Raw genomic sequence first — 23,392 nt, 5'->3', positions numbered from 1 at the left:
GAGGATGAAATTTGGTTGATAACCTAAATTCAGGCTCCAAATGATCAATAGCCCCCCAGTGACTCTTGAAAGAGTTTGTAAGAGATAAATAGCAGATGAACTGTGGGAAATGTAAGGGTAAAATGCATACTATTATTATGCAAAATGAAGATACAATTCCATCTGATCGGTTTAAAACTGATATAATGCTGTGATACGGATATTGCTCATCCTTAACAGATACAGAGCTGTAAACAAAGGTTTTAACATACTGACCAGCACCAAATGAAATCAATTTATATGAAGGCCTGATCTGCAAATTTTGCATGAAATATATTGTTCATAGTACACACTGCAACTAGACTTTGTAATACTGTTTATCAAAAAGCAGATTTTAAAGAGCTGAACATTTAATACTTTTTCCAATATAGTGGGATGTTGGAAATTGAAGAAAGGCTTTAATAAAACCCCTTCCCTGTAAACATCAATCCCAATCTTATAAAAACATGCCTTTTATTAGAACTAAACAGACTTTTCTACTCAACGCATTCGTGTCCTGGGGCCTCTACAGCAAAAAACCCAGCAATACATTTAGAATCTCTAGTAAGTAGATTATTGTATAAATAGAGAATAATTTACACAGCATTGCTGGTCATTTGTAAGCATTAAATAATCATTTCTGGCTGAATGGATTGCTTAACATATTTTAGATGTGGGCAAACAGCAAAAATATAGAAATATACTAAACATTATTATAAGATGCTCACAGAAATTCCATGGTTAAGAGTCCTCTGACACCGTGGAAAACACAGGGGGCTTTATAGGAAATATATCCTTAACCTAGTGGCCCACAGCAAAACCAGGAAAGACTGACGATTCTGGTTCCCCTGGGAGGTCAGCTTAGCCACAGGGAGAGTCGACTAGCAGCTAAAGGCAATAACAAATGAAAAGCTACAAAGCCAGAGGTCAAAAGTGGTGGGAGTGATGGGTAAGGGAACAGACTGCCTTAGTCTTCTCTTGTGGCTCTACATTTTGATTTGACAACTTAAAACCCTCGATCCTGCTATGTAATCCAGCATCTCTTGGCAATTGGCAATGTAAAACTGAACTATCATAATTATTTTTTCCGTAATATTTGTCTAGGAAGCTTAGACTTTGACTATATATTATTTCATGCCTTTGTCCCTATTGGCTTAATTTGACAGTAAAACAGTTTTCATTTGAGACGTAATCTTGTAGAAAGGAGGACCTTTTCTGACATCCTGAGAGGCAGAAACAGAAGTGAGTTTATACCCAAGTACAAACGTAAGGACAAAAGGTGCTATGATCTCCTTTCCCCAAATATTACAGAAGGGGGTTGGGGTGGTCATGACAGCAGATAGACAAGAAATAAAATCCTGACCCTGCTACAATCAAATATGAGTTTTATCATTGACTTTACTGCGACCAGAATTTCACTCAACATAAAAAAGAATAAGAATCTATGACAGGCAATATTAATGGATGAGAAGGAAAGACATGTTGGCTATTATACATCTCTTGTAGGGATCTATTCAGGAACTGACTTCAAAACAAGGAAGTGATTAAACAGAAACCGAAAAATGAATACATGATAAAGGATAAATGAAACAGATTGTGTTTGGGAAAGAGCTGGATTACTTCAGCACTTTGTATTGCTTCTTTAATCATAATATGGAGGATTAGGTTAAAAATATGTCACTCAAAGTTGGAGGCTGTATCTAACTGTGAAGTTCTGCAAACAACGACAGTGAAGAAAAAGAGGAATGGACATAGAGATATTAGAAATATTCCAGAAATGTTGATAAAGAAAAGGAAGTTAACATTTTTAACATAAAGAAGAAATCATCTGAAAGCTATTAAAGGCATTTGTAAATGTAGGAATGACCTGGAGATAATTGCAAGTGGCAAATCGATTCTTGGTTACATACACAGGATACGCAGAATCTGCAGAACCATTCTCTATAAAGCTTTTGCAAGAGCCCAGCTGGAAGAGTTTGTTTTGTGGTTGGTACTTCAAAGCTACAGAGGTTCACAGAAAGGCAACCAAAAGGATTTGCAGGCTGGGGATCAGGAGGGTTTGATTTAGGAACCAATCTGAAAAGAGACTAAATAAGTGATGACTCCGATGGGGACACTTTATCTACAAATATCAGGAGAGTGTAAGTGTCTAGACAAGAACAAGATTAATTAGCCCAGTTCTCGGTACAATTGTGTTCACCCATATTCAAGAAAGATGAACTCCAAGTGGAACAGCTGCAGAGGAGAATGGCTAGGATGATGAGGGGAATGAATAGCCTGCCTTACAAGGGGAGACAAGAAGAGGCTGTCTAGTCTAGCATAATAAATGCTGAGAGGGAATATGATTGCTGTCTATAAATACATCGGGGGTAAACACCAGGGAGGGAGAAGAGCTTTTTAAACTGGAGGACAGTGTTGGCACAGGAACAAATTTGTATAAACGGCCCATGAATAAATGTAGGTTGGAAATTTCAAACCATGCGGTGAAGCTGTGCAACAGTTTTCCAATATGTGCAACATGGGGCAAATATCCAACTTTAAAATCAAAGGATTGATAATCCATTAAAATGAGGATTGAGAAGCTCACGAGAGGGATAATATGAGGTGTTTGGCTGCAATAGCAGGCAACTGGACTCAAAAACTGAGCATTTCCCAGGGGAAATAGATAAAATTAAGAGAATAAAATGTTAAGGAACTTGCCCTGCAGTATGTCCCTTTCTATTTAAAACAAAGAAATTAAATTATTTATGAATTTAAAATACGTGTATGATGCAAAAAGGGACAGACCTTTCCTCATTCTATTCAATGCACTGTCTTTTTATTTTACTATCAAGTTTGCCACTTCTTTGGAAAGAAAATAGAAATGGAGTTTTGCATCATTTTTAATGAGCATGATGATAAAGGGCTAAAAGGAATGGTGTAACTGGAGAATATCTGAATAGCCATTTTATTTCTCTCGGTGCCTACAGCTTCCTCATAGTAAAAGACAGCACAATGGCTGGCAGCTACAAAATCAAAGACAATGACCTTAACAGTAAGATATTCACCTGGGGGGTGAGGTGTTTGGTGTCTGTGAATAAAATACAGCAAGTCCCCTGTTGATAGTCAGCTGAGTCCATCTTTTGCTGATTTGAAAACAGAAATACTTTGTTGTAAAATACACTGTAAAAAAGGCAACATGATACGTTTTTGGCAAGTCTAATATTCAGACATGACACTGTCATTTGAGTGCTCATTGTGCAGCTTTAATGAGTCCTAAAACTGGCATAGGGATATTTAATATTAACTGCTGGACAAATGCCCACAGATAATTAGCAATGGGTTAACCAGGCGAGGGGGAAATGAAGTCTGCTCTGAAGTGGTGGATTGGTAATAGGATATAGAGCACTTAATTTCTAAGTAACCAGTAAATATCCTCCTTCCAACTTCAGCATGTGCTGATACCTTTCATGGGAGACATCTGCACTCCATTTCAAAATACTTTTTGCACGGCTACATTTTTTGTCTGGAAATTTAAAAGTAGATTTAAAAGAAATACTGTGGGGGACAGAACTGTAGTGAATCTCATCTTCCCAAATAACTAATTTTAGGAGTGAGTTGACCCCTAAATCCAGGTCTTCTGAATGACAGTTTTTATTATCAAATTGATAGCCAATGTATGTGAGTTGAATTACCTGGCAGTGCAAAGGGGGTGCTGTTTGGTGATCACATGTACAAGGTGATCATACTGGAGATGTAAAGCCATTAGGGCACATGCCGAATAAACTGTGGAGCAATACCTATTCTGTACGTGGTACGTATATAGGGGTATGGTATTGACTACAAACCCTTGCGTTCGTGTAGTGATAAATAAACCATTTTGGGGATGACTTGGTGAGGAAGTCCAGCTAAAAACATGGCTTAGTACTGGAAACCAAGGAAAATAAGAATGCCAAAAATCTGCTTTTTTTCAAAGTTGGTGAAAGTACAGGGGCCAATCTATTAACTCTGAATTTTACATATGTTAAAAGAAATACATCTGCTTTTGGGGTAAACATTTTTTTTTTCTAGGGGCCCTGCTACATGTTCAAATTAAAGCTGGATAGAAACCAGCTATAGAGTTGTTACATATTTTCAAGCACTAATGTTGTAGCTGGTTGGCCCGCTTTTTATAGCTGGACAGTCATTATTATGGTGTGGTAATTACTTTGCATGTGGGGCTGGTCTAAATTTATTGCACAATTAAACCGTTAATGACTTTGCACTTGTGGCCTATCTTATTTTGCACGTGTGGCTGGTCTAAATTTACAGTGCATTTACCCAGATTTTTCATAGATTTCATAGACATCAGGGCTGGAAGGGACCTCGGGAGATCATCGAGTCCAGCCCCCCGCCCGAAGGGCAGGAAGTCAGCTGGGGTCATAGGATCCCAGCAAGATAAGCATCCAATTTACTCTTGAAGGTGTTCAATGTAGGTGCTTGAACCACCTCCACTGGCAGACTGTTCCAGCCCTTGGGGGCTCGGACAGGAAAGAAATTCTTCCTTATGTCCAGCCTGAAACGGTGTTGCAGGAGTTTGTGACCGTTCGATCTCGTCATCCCTTGGGGCGCTCTGGTGAACAAACGTTCCCCCAGATCCTGGTGGTCACCCTTGATAAACTTATAGGTGGCCATCAGATCACCCCTGAGCCTGTGCTCTTCCAGATAATCGCATAGGACACGTAACGGGTAGCAGGGGCCTATGTGACAGATGACACTGGCTTACCAAAAAATAGCGATGTGGAGGCAAGCCTGTACACACGCTCCAAGACTGAAGTGCGGCAACACCGACGAAGCCAAGAACCGGGTCTTGTACCTATATTAACTCCTTCCCTCACACTGAGGAAAACCTTTGGTCTGTTTAGGCAAAGTGCTTTGTCTTAGGCCAGTGTAAGTGCTGAGAAATGGACCCTTATGGCGACCCTCATGCCATTTTTAGCTCATTGTTAGGTGAATCAAAGATCCCTTTCAAAAACCGAGTGAGCTGCTCCAAGAAGAGATGCCCTTGAAATGAACTCTCGACCATTAATGCCAGAGGTAGGCTTGGAGAAACCTTTCAGCGTTCAGGAGTTCAGGCTAAACTCTCACATTTTTAAAACTGGAAATAGAGGATGACACCCAAGAACTCCCATGAAGCATGTACAGATTGAGGGCAGTTTACATGGTCATCTCATGAAAGGTATCTTAGCCCATGCACAGAAAAAACAAGCATTTTTTTCCTCCCTTTTCTCTATTATTTCGCTGGAAAAAAACCTCTTGATTTTACCACAGAGTAGTAAAAACCCTAGCATGGTTGGAAGACAAAGCGGACAAAACACTTCTAAACAAGCTTTCACCTTCTCTCCAAGGACTAGGTATTATATGTTGTGTGATGTACATTGCTCTGACCTCAAGGGCTCACTCCCCGCTTGGGCTCTCATAAAAAGGTGTTAGGCACTTCCCTCCCAGACACACAGCATGAGCTACGGTTAAATGGCATAATGTACCACTAATGAATAGATATGAGAAAGACTGATGTGACAATTTACAAATTATGCAAAAAATGAATACCCTACCTCCATTTAGAACTGGCATTCATACATGATGATGCTAACTCTCGAGATTGTGTAGAGGGTAGAATAAGCCCAAATTTTGACAATGTCCCCCCTTACAATATGTTTATTAAAAACAAAGTCAATACAAATCCAGTTTGTGCATGTGTGTGTGTGTGTGTGTAAGCATGTACTTCATCGCTTTTTTCTCTAAAGCATAAAGCTAACATAAAAGAGACCAGTGCTTAGTGCCAGAGCTGGGTGCAATTTTTAACACAATTTACTACCATTTTTCAGTTAAACAAGCAGATCTGGTAGCCCAGAAACCTTCTGTAAGCATACACCCCTTTTGTTGAAGTTCTTATATACAAATTCATTTTCAAGGATTAAAGCTCATTTCTTGTGTTTGCTGCGAACCACCGACCAAAGTTCTCCAAGGTGCTGAAACTGCCGACCCGACGAACTCCGTTTTCCCCAGCTCTACCTGACTCTTATAGGTAACCCTGCAACAACAAACTGGTGGGTAATTCACCTTTTCTGAGAAACCCCGGTACAATAAACCACAATAACTTTGCAAGTGTCTGGCACATGTAGACATTAACTATTTAATCTTAATAACACTAGCGAAATCACTGGGTGCGTAATAGTATCCAAAGCTATTGTACGGGGCTAAGGCAATCATAAGTTACTGAGCTATTAAGAGCCTTGCCCTTTGAGAAAGAACTGACATTCTCTGCACGGATGCTAGCCATACTGCATCTGGTCTATCTTTTAGACGGAGAAAGAACGCCTTTCTGCAACCTTAACTGCCATTAAACATGGCTTTATTAAGATTAAAATAGAAGTAATAGAAATAACTAATCTTTCCCTGCAGAATTGGGCAATATTTTTCACGGTGCTCCAGTGTCTCTCCTAGGGAAAAATGGCTTCCTGTTCCTGTTGAGAGATGGAGTAAAACTCTCCCTACTAAGCAGGCATGGCTTTTACCAATTTTTATGGTAAACAGAAGGATAAAATGGACTTTGTAGATAAGGTAGAGCACTCAACAATGTCTTTGAAACTTGAATAAATAAGCAAGAGTAATATGTTGGGTGGTTCCTTATTCTTGATAGAGAGAAGGAAAAGAAATTTTAAAAAAACCCACAACAGAATAACAGTGTCCTATCACTTGTCGCGCTTGGTTGACCTTTGCAGACAATGGCCAATAAAATAGATAGCATAGTAAAACAAATACAATTAACTCAGCAGTACCCTGATAAATCTACCCAATTTTAGTAGGCTAAGCTGAGCAATTTTATTTTTCAGTTCCCAGTGGGACACTGTTTTTCTAAATCCCACCTTCAAAACCAGGTATTTTCTGTGTCAAAACAAGAGAAAGAGCAAGGAAGAGAGAGGGAAAGAAAAAAGAACTGCAAAACACTGTCAAACTAATTAAGGAACAAACCAGTGCTATTCCTATATCTACAGCTAATGACTATCACCTTTTTTTGTATTAAAAGATAAGACATCAAAATATCAACGGCTTGTGTATTCAAGCTTGCGTATACAATAGCTTTGAGGAACTGCCCCGTGTAAATCACTGAGAATTAAACAACAGACGGCCCAAGAAACAAATACTCGCTCACACTGGTCAGGCCACTAAAATGTAGGGTTCAGGTGTTCATCACAGGAAGAAATTACCCCCAAAGGAGTGCTTGGATTTATGCCAACACCTCATTAGCATTTCGCACTACTGGCATCACATGAAAACAAGCAAGAGAAAACAGACATGCAAGAGATACGGGGGAAATTAAAACAACGGTGTCAAGGTTTATGGTTAACACATCTAACACACATTTTTAAAAAAGGCAAGTGTTTGTTTAATGCAGAAACAAAAATAAAAGTGGCAATTTTATTAAAAGCCTGGCTCCTTTTCTGGGTGAAGTTTCAGAAAAGCCCAAAGAGACTTTCTTTATACAACAGCCTTCTCTCCATGAAACCAGGCTGGGCACCAGCTTTCTTGCAATGATCAACCTCTTCCCTTCCCTGAATTTGCTTTCCAATTCAATGTAAGCCAAAAAATAAGTAGGCAGATCAGTCCTGGTAGAAATATGCACAGGCTCACATACCTGTTGGGATGGTTTTGCAGCCTTATTTGTCATGGGGCCATCACTAACAGAAAATAAGGTTTTTTGGGTGGTATCCACCCTGGATAGTTTACGGCTGGAAATGGGGATTAGTTCACTCATGGTGAATAGATGTAGTTGTCAACACTGCCTCCTTGGTCAGACTAGCCCTCTGATGTGTAATTTAGAAGGACAGATGTTTTATCTGGGAACTTGTCCAAATCTTTAAAAAAATAATTAGTGAGGCACTCAGCACTGGCTTCTTTTGTCGGCAACAATGGCACCGGCAGCACTGAAGAGGAATGCTGAGTAAACATCTGGACTTCTAAATCTCAGTACAGAAGTAGATACAGGGTATGGACAGATGAACAAATTATACTGATTTAAAAGGCCAGGGAGGGGAGAGGGGGTTACTTACCATGCATCAGCTGCTCTGCAGTAACTGTTCTGGGTTTCCACTCCTATCTTGCCTTATGTGGAAGTTAACTGCGGTAATTTATCTGTCTTTAATTTAGGGGTAAGTGGTCCCAGTTCAGCTTTCATTTATTGAGAGACAGGAGCAGGCATGCGGAGCAACTTCTCTGTAGCAAGTCCTCCCTCCCCTTTCCTTTTAACTCAATATCACTTGTTCATCTGTCCAAGCTCAAAACATTTGGGCAAGTCTGACCAACTCTGGGATGACAAACTAACTGGAAATCACCAGCGATTTAGATGCATTAAAACAATTGTCCCAGTTATGTTAATGCCTGCTCTTTTTTCACTAATTCCTTTGCTTTCTCTGCTGTTCTCAAGGGAAAATAAAGGAAAAAATGTCCTCCTTGTACGAACATGGGAAGCAAAGAAGTCTTGACGAGGCACTTTGCAAGGCTTCAGAAATTGGGTTCAAAAAGAGAAATTTGAATGGATAAATTATGTCCAATTTACAAGAAAACTTGCTCCACTCTAGAGCATGCCAGAAGGCCCTTTTATGAGCGGTGTGCCTCTTAAATATGCAAGGTATGTCCTTCAGATCTCTGGCAGACCTTATGCTTAACCAGTTAATCAAAGTTTAATTAGTAACCTGCCCACACCTTCATGCAATTAGTGGTGCAAAAGGACAGGGAATAAGCCACAATGTTATTACACACAATATGCTCCCATCATACCTAAAATTAAACAAGTAGCCAGGCCAATAGGCTGATAGGGGCTCCCAGCCTCAGGGGCGCATCGGAGCCCTTGAGCTGATTGCCTTGCTGCTTGCCGGTGCAGGGGGAGCCCTAGATCATGATCCTGGGATCTGCTGCTCTGCAAGTGCAGCACGGCAAGAGGTTACATTGCACCTTTAACTGAACGTCTGCCAGAGGCTCCAGATTCATCTCTTCCCAGTATGTTTTTGGTCATGGATCCAACCTGACCCAACCTTTGCTTCTGCCAGGCCTGCCCAATTTGCACTGTAAACACCTCAAAGCAAAGAGCTTTCCAACTTGTGTGTCTGTTAAATACTCGACATCCTTCCAGTGCCATTCACAATGGATAAGAAGTTCTAGGGCCAGATTCCTGATGTCCATGAAAGTCCGTTTTATCCGCTATTGTCATGTCCCTGCCCCAGCTTACAAAGTGCGCACCTCAGCACAAAGAAAATAAAACAGCTACGTCTTGTGCTGCTGTTGGTGGTTTGAAAATTAGCTACATTATTCATGGAATAAGCACGCTTTCACTGCGCCGTAACTACTCAACAGGCCAGTTAATCAGCTGCTGCAAATCAGTGTAGCTCTACTTGGGAGCCTCAGCGGTGACATTTGATGTTGCTCTGTTGTTTGCTTGTTTTCTTTTTGCTGAGCTTACGTGCTTTGTAAAGCTGCTGCAGCAAGTTGATAATGATGCACGAAATGGAAAATCCTTTTGAGTGCACACAAACACACACAGAGGGGTGTGCAATGCAATCACTGTGGTGCTGTGTTATTTGATGCTTCTGACTTTACATATACAGATCTGCAGGACCTCGCTCTGATCTTGGTTACCCCAAGGAAAGACCAATGTAACTTGATAGAGTGCAGTGGAGTTACTCCTGATATAACTGAGAGTGGAGTCAGACAAACAGGATTCAGGCCAGGCACTGAAGAACGAACACATCCTTGCAAAATGAGCACCAAATTCTCTATTGAAACAACACCATCATTTCTAGTCAACAGAGAATTTGGGCTGGCAACTTTCTTTATTGGTATATCCACCCTCTGAGGCAATTATAGCTAGCTAGAGACTTTGAGAGTAAAAGTCCTTTGGAGAGATATGCACTAGTATCTTGCATGAAGAGTAATTTTCAAAGCACTCCAAAGCTGGCTGGAAAATGGCTGGAGACTTTTCAAAGTAAGTTTTTAATTCTTTTTTTCTGTCACGGTGTTGCCCAAAGTCTATGTGAAACAGCTGCAGGCAGTGCAAGAGTCCTAGAGAGATTGCATTAACTGCCATTACTTCTGCTCTACTTTGGTCAAGTAGTTTGATTGCTTTTAATATACTGGATGTGGAAACAGTCCCAAGAGTATTTGCCTTAGTATGTGCAACATTTATTCACGTTATGATAGATCAGTTCTTTCTGAATGGGAAAGAGAAACTACATAACCTGCAAAACATCATGGTACTATTAAGTACTTCATGTAACCATACACACAACATCACTCTCTAGTTCATTTTATGCTGAAAGCTGTAGTATAAAAATGCTTTAAAAAAAACCCAAAACTTTCTGCCATATGGCAGAATATATTTCAGAAAAAAAATGTGGTCCAAGTCACGAGATGTCACCTGAATTCAACTGGATGAGGCTCTCCCCTCAAAGAAGGATTTTTTTTTTCTAACCTATGAAAGTTAATGATTGCAAAATTGATCCCAGAAGTTCAAGACCTATTTGTGTGAATGTACATGTGAGTAGCTCTATTGATTTCAAAAGGATTACTTGGGTGAGTTAAGTTGCTTATTAAAAGCTTAGACATGGTGCTGCTCCAGATTAATTCAGGGACACCCATCATCGTTTTACGCTTTCTCACCATGCCAGTTTAATCCCATTTCTCTGTAGGAAAAATCCTCAGGAATGAAGTTTTGATTATGACAAGTGAGTTTTACATGGAAATCTCTCAGCTCAGAGGCAGCAGGATCAGATTGGGGCAGTCAACAGCCTCCCAAGGACTCCAACAGTGTCACATGTTTGTCCTACTTTAAAGTTTCCAGAAAGTTCACATTGATTTTTGAAGTCCTTTCCCTGATGCTTAAGACTTTGTTGACTCCATTTGATTTTTCTGAACATCTTTCAGTTTCAATCTTTCATTTCCAAATGGTTCCTTTTGGGTGATGTTTTCCAGGGGAGCTGGAGAGATTTAGTCACCTGAGCTGAAGGCACAAGGTGCATATATCACTTGTGCTTTTCTTCCAGCTCCAAAGCTCAGGCTTTAACGCTGCCACAGCTGCTGCTGAACTAGCAGCAGTTTTCAGCAGTAGGTGTGACAGCATTAAAGCCTGAGCTTCAGATTTGGAAGAAAATGGGGAATGATACTCAGAACCCAATTGCATCCCTCCACTTAGTAAGGTGGCATAGCCTCCAGCAGCCACGGCAATGTTCCCATTCCTCCATTCCTGCGTGGAAATCATCTTCTTCGCTTAAAACATACGGCCCAATTTAGGATGCCTAACTTTTGGAAAAAAGGGTTTATGCCAGTAAATATGGTAACATATCTTATCATGGAAGTGCATTGAGACTCTCTTCATATTTCATGGAGCGCCATAGCTACAGTTGTCTAAACAACCCCTTTGCAGTGCTGGTAGGATGGACGTTGGACCGCGCTCTTCTCCTTAGGGGGCCCCATGTTCCAGCTGATCTTTCTGGACTAGTTCCAAACCCTTGCTGGCCTTGATGATTATAAATAGCAAAAGATATTTTTGGCCATGGAAGGAAATGCCATTTAAGTATGAAAAACATGTCCCGAGACTTTTTTTAAATGTTAAGTTTCAAGTTCATTAGGGTTGGTTGTCCTCATTTTATTGTAGCTCATGAAACTGCAGAGACTTAATGGAATGTAACTGGCAGCACGCCCTTACCTGTGTACCAGCTGCTTGCGGCTTACACAAATAGCAGTTTCATAGTCGTGAGTGACGCACACTTTATGTGGGCTGCACTTCACCTTCAGACATGGATCTTTGGATGGATCAAGAGCTATTAAAGACAAAATTAAAAATAGGAGAGTTAGAAATGAAAGTGAAGTGCTTTGCCTGCTCGTTAATTCAAAATAAAGGATATGCAACTAGTAGGAATTCATGCTCCCACACCATTTAAATATATGTCTCTACACGGTGCAGTGTAGGCTGTTGCTGTTAGCAAGATACATATAGAATTGGGGTGCATACGGGAGGCTTAATGGTTAAAGGTTGTCATTTAAGGTGTATAACATGATTATTAAAGATGGAGAGCTCACACTGTGTTAGAGTCACATTGTGCATGGCTCTTCATTATACCACAGTTAACAGAATCAGGTCCTATATTGAGTACAGCGTCTACCCTTATAACTTGCCTTTTCAGAAGCTGCTGTTTTATTGGACTTGATAAATTCCATCTATACCGTAAGACAACAAGGTAGATAGGAGAGGGATATTACTGCAACTTATATGGGTTATCTCATCTGGAGGTTTGGGGTAGCGTAAAATACACCCAGAAAAAGAAAAAAAGAAAAGGTTAAATACAATATTAAAAGCTTCTTATGTAGAAGAAACCTCCCCTCCCACACTTTTTTAGAAATGTAAATCTAAAGGCTTAAAAACCTCATTAGATGAATTCAATCAAATGTCAGCCTGATGCAAAAATGCCGAAGCAGAAGGGCAGTCATAATAATAAAACCATTGTACATGTATACAGCACCCTGCCTCACAAAGGAAACAAAAAACTTCACCAGAAACACAAGACTTACTTCATAAAGCATGTAAATATGGTCACATCTGGCTGAAATCCCACCACTGTTTGGTGGTGCACAGCCATGCCACAAAATAGTGCAGGACTTGAAGAAACGGATGGTAGAGGCCCTAATGAAAACACAGGGGGATTTTAGGGATTGTCAACAGAAAGTAATTACCAAAGCTGGCATGGGGCCAAGACGCAAGGATTAAAACCCCTGCTCATCTGAAAAGGATCTTCCGAGACTATGAATGGCTGAGCAGCCCAATGTTTTAACGAGGGGCTCCTTAAAAAGCCAAAAATCGTCTTTGATAGACCATTTGTCCCAGGGGTGAGGTGCAAATGCAGTTAGGAGGGGTGACCTATTAATTTGTTTTCTGATTTACATACAAAATGCCTTGCCGTAATTCCAATCAAGGAAACAGGCAAGACGTGTATATTATACTGAACTTTACCAGAAAGCGTTTATCCTTTTTCGCTGTAACAAACCGTGCGTGGCATGTGCGTGTGCACGTGTGTGTGCGTAGGTCTTAGGAGCATCCTCTGAAGAGATGCCTTTTTAAAATACATTGGTGGAGTCAAGCCACCATTCGAAAGGGTTCTTCCAAAGCAGGCTTATGAGGCTCAGGAATAAGCCATGTCTGGAGAGGTCTAATTCATCCTTTCCAGACATGGCTTTCCAGGAGGCGTGTGTAGATGAATGGGGGCCCTAAATTGAAGTGGTGGGTTTTTAAAAACACTGCTTCAACTTAGGGGCCTTTAAACCCTTGTGTCATGTACACACCCACTTACCTGCCTCTGTGACGGCGGGGGGGAGGGCGAGCTGCTGGCTGGCCGAGCAGTCTCTGGGCCGCAGGGGGGCTGGTGTTTCCCTCCATGGCAGCGGTGGGCCCCCCCCAGGTGGCACCCGCCCGCAGGCACCCAGCTCGGGCAGTTCTGGGGGGGCACCGCAGCTGCAGAGGGAAGCACCAGGCCCCCGTGCAGTTCAGGCAGGCCCTGGGGAAGGGTGTTGGGGAGTTCAGGCTCGCCGCTTTTTTTTCCCCTCTCTGGGGTGGAGCTGCCTTTCCAGGCTGCTGACAGGCTGCCTGCAGGGCTTCCTGCAGAGCCCCTGCACTGCACAGAGCCCGGTGCTTCGCTCTGTGGCTGCAGAGGCAGCAAACTCCTTAGAGAAGTTTTAGTTTGCTGCACCCCAAATCATTTAAGGCGCATTGTGCTGCCGAATTTGCTACAGTGAGTGGAATTTATGTGCCATACACCACCAAGGCGTGCAAACACCAACACCATTAAAGTGGTGCAAACCCATTTAGCCTGCTTTAAAGTGATGTGCACACATGCCCCCCGTTTCATCTACACATGGCCTGTGACTGTCAGAGGGAGGGAAATCACCTCCAACTCCCCTTCGGTTTTGTGGTAGTATGCTAATAAGTGATCTCTGGAGGCACCAAAGGAACTTCCTCTAGCACGTGGACGACATTGTCCAGACCTGGACTTTGTGTCACACCCAACAGACCAGCAAGATTGCCTCTGCACACAACTAAACAATTTTATATTCATTTTAGGCACACTTCCATTTCATCATGAGGTCCCCATTGGCTTCCTCCAGAAGATCCCCCCCGGATTCCTGCTTCTTTCCTCCCTCACTACTTAACTGAAGCATTTGTGTTTTCATTTTCAAACTCTGTTTGTGCATTTCATTATCCAGATCGCTTTCCCCATTCTTGGTAAATGCCCAGGGAATTCCCTAAAATGGCATTACTTAAGGGAAAAAAAAAGAAGAAAGAAAAAAAGGGAAAAAGCTAAGTTATTTTTAAGTTCCAACTCAATTACCACTGACATTTTCCACATAGAAGAGAACGTATTTCTAACAACTAGAGGGTTTCTTTGCTCTCCTGCAGAGTTAAAGTGCTGCAGCTGTTCTACTTTGGTTTAAGTAGTCAGAGCTACAAGCGCTCACCACATTAACACCCATTACAGATTTGTGATGGGCAATTGAGCACAATAGTACATACGTATTTAGTAGAATGCCTTCAGTGCAAGATGCTGGAATTCTTAAAAACAAAACAAAAGCATTAAAAGCTTTTGCTTCTAACACAATTACATTGACGGAAAAGGTAAAATGAGGGGGAAAGGTCATAAGTTTTCTGCACTATTGTTAGCAAATATCAACATCCAATGACACTTAGCCAAATAAATACACAAGGTTTGATGGTCATGCCAATGCCAGTCTAGCTAGGTCAAAAGGAAAAATCTCGCTGGGATTTTTGGTTTTGCTTCCTGGTTCTCTCCTTTCCGAATAAAGGCAAGCATCAGCGTGTTGCTGGAACACATACACGCTTGGATGTTGTTGCTGGTGCCACATGTCCTCATTGCAAGGGGTTGTATCAACAGAAGACAATGAGCACCTTGTATACGAGCTGAGGGCTTATGGTTGCCAAGATTGTTATGTTGCTGGAGCGCATTCTCACTGGCATTGTGTCGGAGGCCGTATGTTGGCTGAAGACCTGCATGTTTGGGGAGATGGGTTTATTCAGGTGACAGAAAGACTGGATTTTGCCAGTTTAAATCAGATCTGTATATGGAAACATGCACCAGAAAGCAACTTCTGTGAAGAAAACTTTGCCAAATTCCCTTTAAAGTCCTGCAAGTAGGGCCTGTGGACTAAATTCAACTCAATTTATGAAAGATATAAGCTTGGCATTTGGGGGAAAATTCAGCTCCACTTCTCCATAGTAATCAGTTGTGGTCTGGCATGAATAAGGGGAGCACAGTTTGGGCCATTATGAAGAATGAGGTAACAAATGTGCCTTCTTTTAAAAGTCCTTTTTTTTAATTGAAGAATTCTAGCCCAACTACTTGGCTTTCCAAGATACACTTAGCACTGCATGCGAGGCCTAAGGCCCGGGATAAAAGAAATGATGCAATTGTACACTAAGCTAGCTGCAAAACACAAAACATATGTTTTAATGTGAATTAAACAAAATGGATGAAATATTCTGCACCAAAATTCACAAGTATTCTGTAGGCCTGGAAAGCTGATTTGGCATAACTGGCAATGGGCAAGGTAAGCCCTGACAATTGCCACACATCATCCCTCCACAGGTGAATGCACCCCACTTGGTATTAAGAAGAATAGAGTCTCATCTTATACCTGGACTGTTGATAATTTATATGCTTGAAAGCCTTGGAATGACTGATGACATCTCTTTTTGCTCTCCATAAGCAAAATTGCAAGCAAAATATGCACAGAGCCAGCTTAGGCACAAAGTTAAAGTAAATGACCATGGCAGGCAAAACAATGTTCATTTTTGTAGACTGTTGGAAAACAAGACAGAATAAAGAAGCATACCAAGGCCAGATTGGCTCCATCTGCAAAACAAGCCCAAGGATAACTTAGTAGGGCAGAAGTAAGTTTGGAAAGAAACAGGTTGGAGGTGACAGACTGATGCTGTGAAAGGTAACTGGTGAGGATTTCTAGCAGGACCATATGTGGAATATATAGAAGAGGGCTGTAATAGGATATCAAAGTCTAAAGAAAAAACTCCAGTTTGGGGAGCTGTCATTAAGGTAGAGGAGACCACACTGGTCAACAAGGTGACCCCCAGTGCCATGAGGATACCTGATCAGCTGAGTCATTGTGCATCATTAGGAAGGCATAAGAATGCCTTTACAGACTGATTGAGTAGTGCTATTACTTATATGTTCAATCAAGTTGGATTTGGGACTGCAATAGGACTACTGATCATTTCATTCCATCCATGCCACCCCTTGATCAAAACTGAATGTAACATACCCCATTACATGGTACAGGTATGGCACCGAGTACACATGGAAAAATTGGAAATTATCTGAATGCTTGTTTGGTTGAGATACAAGAATAGAGAAGACGTGGAATTAAATGTTGGCCATGTCCAAGCTGGCTTCCATTTCACACCCAAGGCTCACAACTTCTCTGGACTTCTCATCTTTAAAATATGAATGATTAATAATAATAGTTGCAGTACTTCATAGAGGTGTTGTGAGCCTTAATTCATGAATGCTTCAAAAGTACCTGAAAACCCTTCAATGGAAAAAATTCTAGAAGGTGTTGTTATAATGTACTAGAACTAGTACTGAAACAAAATGTGTTGGGCTGATTTTCTGACAATTTTGCTGGGAATGCAGAATGTGGACTCTATGTCTGAAATACAAGGCCACAAACATGATGCAAAGTCTGAGAAGGTCCTTCATGCAGTAAGAAAGTTGGGGATGCTATGCTAGTATTAAGCAAGGCAGGCTCTAAAGACAGAACCCAAGATAAGCAATAATTTCTGAAATGTGCTAATCAAAGATCATGCTTTGTTAATCAGGTTTCTACATGACTAAGAGCAGATGCTCATCATCTGCAGAAGCCCCTTGAGAATACAATGAAACATAAAAACTGTACTTCTCATTACAGCGTTGTGTCCTAAAGCAATGAGTGTCAAGGCTATGAAACGAAGAGCTAAAAATACAAACAAATAAATGAAGGTAAGGGAAAGAGGACAGGAAAACAAGAAGAATTTTTTTTATGATGATCTTGTCCTATTGCTGAGTTCAGCTTCATTAAAAATCCACTACCATTAAAAGAAAACTGCAACCATCCTCTTAACATACAGACTGGGATCAAGACATTCACTTTTCTACCCGTATTCCTTTTGGACTCTGAGCACACAATACCACTCTTGAGGCCAGCATTTATGGAACGGTTAATGGATGGGAGACTTCAGTGTCTTCTGCAGATGGTGGATTAGACTTGGCTGAAAACCTTATGCTGGCACATATGTCAGTTGGAAAATGCCGACACATCAGGACTGAAACATTTCATGGGATGCTACAGAATCAGTTGAATGTTTCAGTGCAAGTCTTCTCTCCTTAAATGGACTCCTGCCAGCTGGGCTCTCTCTTTTCCTGCCAGCAGCTCTCCCATGTGGCTTGACTCCCCCGGGCAGCTGGCTACCTGGGGAGTCCAGCAGGACCAGGAGGCCATAATGAAGTGAACAATTCCATCTCAGTTGTCCCAAAGTAAAAATGTTCAGATTTCCTTTTCTTCCTTTTGTGAAACTTTGGGATATTTAAATTTGTGCCCAATGACTCGAAGTATCTGCAGCACAGAAACTGCCAGGGTGCAAGGCTTTCATCCTAGGGTGCTTTTTCCATGCCCGAACCAAAGCCAATTTATTCCAGCTGTGAGTGTGGAACCAGAATTCCAGGCGTAGTCATTAAGGGGCAAAGTACACACGCACAGCAGTGCACATGAGACTCCATTCTTCACCCAAACTTTATTATTCATACCAACCTCAGTACCTTATTAAATCTATAAATCCTCTGTGGTTCCTTCTTAGAGCTACCAAAATAATTGGGAAATAAACACTAGTGATTGCATCAGGACATTAACTGCCTCCTAAAACTACATTAGTATCTCTTTTCTACATGGCATTGATAAGGAAAGTATTACAAATACCTCCTCTCTGCTATCCAGAGAAGAGAACATTTTGTTATGAATAATACAAATTCTTCTCTCCCCTGCCCGTTCCCCGTCACAAATGGCTGCGAGTTACCATTATAAATCAATGTTGGACAAGAGTGAGATACTTTTCTATTACATTTTATGTTGTTATATATTGTTACCATAAAGGAAGACTTATGACTGCAAGGAAACTTTGGAGTTCAGAGCATGGATATACATACAGAGGGTTGTAATACAAGACCATATTGTAGCTGTGGGTCATGTGTTAATCACAACAGCGCAAATTTATTTTTCGCACATTTGAGTTTGGAAGGGGGATAACAAATATATACCCTCAAAGTATTGCAGCAATGGATGTGAAATCCTGCCAAAATTGTACAACTCATCCATAAAAAGATTTATGGGCTTGACTTTGTTTTTTAGGACCATTCATTTGGGAAATGGAGAAATTCCAACCCCAGGCCTATTTAGTAAGGCTGATATAAAAATAAGCCATGCAATCAAAGAAAAAATGGCAGTATGCAAACTTTTTTTTTTAAATCATTTTCAAAATTGCCCTGCAATAAGTACTATGATCACCTCAAAACAAAAAGACTTTTGGATAATGAAATGTCAAAAGCAGTTGCTTCACACAATCCCCTTGGAGCTGTTCTCAGTAGAAGAGAAAACAAGAACATCTGTTAAGAAAGGTAATATGAACTAGAAAATGGGACCTGCTGTCTACAATGCACACATTCTAGTGAGCTTGGTATCACGGAGAATGATAATAAAACACTGCATCTAGATTAGATGACGCACTGAAATGTAGATAAGCATTTTATGGGATTACATGCTATTTGTTTCTAGCAGTGCCCTACCAAGATACAGGGGCTCTACAACTTTGGAGAAAACCACAACCCCTGCTTGTACAAGCGAGCAATTAGGATGGAGTGAGAAGCCCCCTGCAGCTCTAGAGCTTGTGGAAAACCTGGGGTAGATGGAAAGTTCCTATTCATTATGCTAGAGTGCTCCCTGCCTAGCATGGAAGTGTAACAGTGGCTGAGGCTGAAATTCAGACCCAGGGGGCAAGGTCTCAGGTTATTCCCTGACTGTCATTCATAGCTCAGCAGCCTAGCAAGTGGCCAGAGAAAGCAGGGATTAAGCAGCTCAGTACTGACGTGAAGAGGCGTTGGATACTTCCACGGGCAGGAAGACAACATGAAGCAGGTAGCCTTAGGCCGTGTGTAAACAAAACAAGAGGCCTGTGTGCACGACACTTTAAAGCGGGCTTAATGCTTTTGCACCGCTTTACTGGTGTCGGTGTTTGTACATCTCGGCGGCGTACTGCGCATTAGTTCTAGCCACTGCAGGAAATTTGGCGGTGTAATGCACGTTAAATGATTTGGGGTGCACCAAACTAAAACTCCTTCAAGGAGTTTTAATTTGCTGCCCCTACAGACGCGGAGCGAAGCACCAGGGTCCGTAGGAAGCCCTGCAGGCAGCCTAGCAGCGGTCCGGGAAGGCAGTCTCCACCCCAGAAAAGCAGAGAGCTAGATCTATTTTTTTTCCATCCCTGGAGTCTGCCTGCCTGAGGTGCACGGGGGCCCAGTGCCTCCCTCCACGGATGCGGTGCCTCCTGGGACTGCCTGGGCCAGGTGCTGCCTGGGGATTGTGGGAGAACCGCTGCCGCAGAGGGAAGCACCAGCCCCCCGTGCAGTCCTGGGACTGCTCCACCTGCCGGCAGCTTGCCATCTCCTCCCCATCGGAGAGGCAGGTAAGTCAGCGGGGTGTGTGCACAACACAGGGGTTCAATCAGGCCTAAATTGAAGCGGTGTTTTTTTAAAACCCACCACTTCCATTTAGGGCCCCTGTTTTATCTACACACATGCTTAGACTCCATACCCCACAATCACACACTGAATTCATAGGCCCAGCACTCATTAAGAAACAAATTATCTCTACTCTTTACTAGGGGCAAGGCACCAGAGAGGCACACCTTGGCTAACCCATGTTAAAAGTTTTACTGTAGCCAGACAAGTTCTAGTTTCAACGTATGGCAGCTGCTGGAGGTTATCTTGCCAGTAGGGTTTACCTTGACTATTGATTCGTTAAAGCAGGAACAGCCCGGTCTCCAATAGAGTATTAGCATATGGTAAGAAATGGACCTTCCTTACCAGCGTATGTGGACAACTATAGTCAGCTGTGTTCTGATCTTTTCTTCTTCACAACATGATAACTTCCAAAGCGTGTGAAGTAATATGTAACAGATGTGTGTACTGAGTGCATACAGCATTAAAGCTCCAAAAATCAGGAACCTTTATGATACCAGAATGAGTCTATGAGTCAATAGATTCCCGTTACAGGCCAAGCTGCTTTTTCTGGTCTACTTGATTTTAAAGTAGTTCAGTAAGGCACAGCAATGACTTGATAAGAACTGCTTTTGCTTACTGCGGCTGGGTGGAATCCTTGCTCTCATATTGTAATATTGTTAATACTCTTGTTTTTACAAAATACTATTTAAAAGAACAGATTAAGAAAAAATAAAAGTATCGTTCGCAAGTAATTACTAATGGGTTTTATTCCGCTCCTGCAAATCTCTGCATAAATCATTCTGCTTCATTAGAGAGAAGATTGCAGCTACCCCTCCCCCAAATCTAGATGAGAGTATGTCTTCGATTAACACACTCAGATATTTAACTCACATTCTCTCTTTCCCCCCCCCCCTCTCTTTTCACATAATTATGCATAGTAATTTGCATACGGGAATCAATTCAGCTAAAAATTAATTACCACAGGCCTGAATGCTTCAAGCATGTATGTGAATTATTTTCAGTAAATGAACTTCACAATGCAAGAAAACAGCAACAACTCAAGCTGTCAGCATTTATTCAGTCGCTGCATTGGTTTTTGTTTTGGAGAAACTGTAACATTTGAGCAGTTGAAGATATCAGTATCATGGAAAGAAACATCTATTTTCATTTATAGAGGCACGTTCAAAAATCATTTCTCATAACCAACCTATAATTTCTTTTGACACTGCTGAGGGCCAGCCAAGCTAAAGATATTGTAAAGGACTGTGCTGATGTGCTTCCCAACTAACATGATAAGAACCTGAATAATAAAAGTTGGGTTGACAAATGTGTAGAAATGCAATGCAGTTAGTTATAATAGGCAGAGAGGGGAGAGGAAAGATAGGACTGGATGTCGGTAAGAAGCCTGCTGATGGTGGATATACTTTGCTGCATATTATCACATGAATATAAGTATTTTTATTTGCTCGACATATATTATCATTGAGATTTATAACACCCCCCCCACCCGAACCTGCATGCTCTTGGTATACTTGCAAAATGCAGATAGTCTCCGTGAAATACAAAGCACTCTCAGCTCTGAGGGAACTTATCTGAATGCCATGCACTTCCCTGGACTAAGGCTGCTGTAATGCCACATTGTTCCCTGAATCAATTTAACCAGCAAAAACTCAAGGCCTGGTTCTGCAAGGCCCTGAGCACCTTCACTTGTTTTAGAACAGCCTACAAATCACAGAATCAAGTAAAAGTAAAGTAAAGTAAAACTAAAGAATTGCCTTCACCCCTGCTCCCACACCTCCTGTCACAGCAAGTGTCATAGGAAACTATAGATACAGCAAGTTTTGCCATCAGAAAGCAATTTAAACTTAAACTGGATCAAATCCTACTATAGGAAATAAAATCATAAAAGAAAAGGGATTATTGGAAATTGAGTCAGAGCACTGGATACCTGTATTTTAGGATGAGAGAGATTTAGGATCAATAGCCTAGCATATTTACTTACACGGAGTAAGATTTGAATCCTAGATTTACCTGGGGACAGGATATAAATATTATGCTTACAGCTTTAAAATTTATCTTGATAAAGCAAGTGTGCAAAGGAAGAGGAAAAGCCATTAAAAACCGCTGCATGATTGCTTTGTTTTCCAGCTAAAAACAGGTGTGCCTTTCATGATCATGCCTGCAAGCAACCAGCAGATGCAAGCATACAGCACTCTTATTAGTCCAGTAAAGTGTAACCTGGCATCAATACCGCAGTGCTCCCATAAGTTTCAATTGCTTTCTCTGTGTGTTAATCTGTGCTTGGATGTGACTGTCTGTGGCAGCGCTGCCACATGTCCCGGAAAGATCAAGACCAGACTGGGCTTAAAACACTGGTTAGACATAAGGACGCTGGTCTGGTTTTCCACTTGATCACTGGCATTAGCAAGTTCTGAGGGTACAGACAGGGCTGTGCGCCTGAGCTCCCCGTTTTCTATATGCTTTTGGCATAGGCATGTGGGTCCAGGTGTTATGGTCTTGTGCTCAGCGTCCCAGGGACTCTCTCTCTTTGATACGGCTTCAAGCTGCCTGCGATGTAAGCACCACAGGCCATAAAATGCAGAGAGCGACAGAAGTACAACTTCAGATTATGAAGTCCCGTGGCTGGTGGCTTATAAAAACACATGCAAACATCTGCCCACTCACATACCAAAAGCTGCCTTTGGGCATAATTTGTAGTAAAGGGAAGGTCATGGATCTGGAGAATGCCGAAGGTCCAACCTCAGCCGTATGCTCTCTTTCCAAACAGATCTATGCCTGGGTCAGGCTGCATCCCTCTGCTTCCCAAATCGTTCTTCTCCTCCTCCCAGCCATGTTCTATCTGCCTTTTTCCACGGCAATATCTTAAAGGGCCCAGCTATGAACTTGCTGATTCCAGCTACCTCTGCTTCTACTCTGCTCCAGGTGCAACTGTTCTGGATGCAGATATGTTGCACTTTCAGACTGAATTTTTAACATAGACTGTGTATGGCATGCTGGTTATAAAACTAATTGTGGGAAGGCAGGGAGACATCACTTTGGGTCCAAACGCTGCTAGAATGGTTCCTATGGGTAGCTTGGACTGGGTGAATGCAGAAGAACTGCATGGCCAAGAAAATGGCCCCCAAATCAGACAGTACATAGCTGGCAGCTATGTCCACTCCAGTGATTTGATCCTGAATCTTGTGATACTGAATGTTTCACATAAATCTCCAGCTCCTGGAGGCATGTCCTTACAGCAAAAGATCAGCTTTCATGTTAAACCAAAATAAACTTCCAGTCCTAAAGGCTCCAGAGAAAACCTTGAAAGCAGAAATGCTAACAACACAAAACCTAAAAGGCACAGGAAAACCTCCCGAATGACTATTTTTTAAACATTCTGATGAATCTAAAGTGAATCTCCTAATTTTTTACTGCTCAGGATCGGCAATATGGGTGCATCTATATGAGACATTTACTGTACGGTAGACTAATTAGCTGCACAGTAAATATCGTGTGTGTACACGTGTGGCCCA

At 41.6% G+C, this 23,392-nt stretch overlaps 1 protein-coding gene across 2 annotated transcripts in view; it reads right to left on the bottom strand.

Annotated features, from left to right (window-relative positions):
• Positions 1–23,392, bottom strand: part of SPOCK1 (SPARC/osteonectin, cwcv and kazal like domains proteoglycan 1) — a 495,139-nt gene that overhangs the window by 190,719 nt on the left and 281,028 nt on the right. For both annotated transcript variants that reach the window (XM_019535134.1, XM_019535135.1), the window contains one exon: positions 11,738–11,852. In XM_019535134.1, the coding sequence (XP_019390679.1) occupies positions 11,738–11,852 (115 nt within the window). The remainder of the gene's footprint in view (positions 1–11,737; positions 11,853–23,392) is intronic.

The sequence above is a fragment of the Crocodylus porosus genome, unplaced genomic scaffold (genome assembly GCF_001723895.1).
Source record: "Crocodylus porosus isolate Cpor-Errol unplaced genomic scaffold, CroPor_comp1, whole genome shotgun sequence".
Classification (NCBI taxonomy): domain Eukaryota; kingdom Metazoa; phylum Chordata; order Crocodylia; family Crocodylidae; genus Crocodylus; species Crocodylus porosus.
Note: the sequence above shows the minus strand (reverse complement) of the source record. Positions and strands in the feature narration are given on the sequence as shown.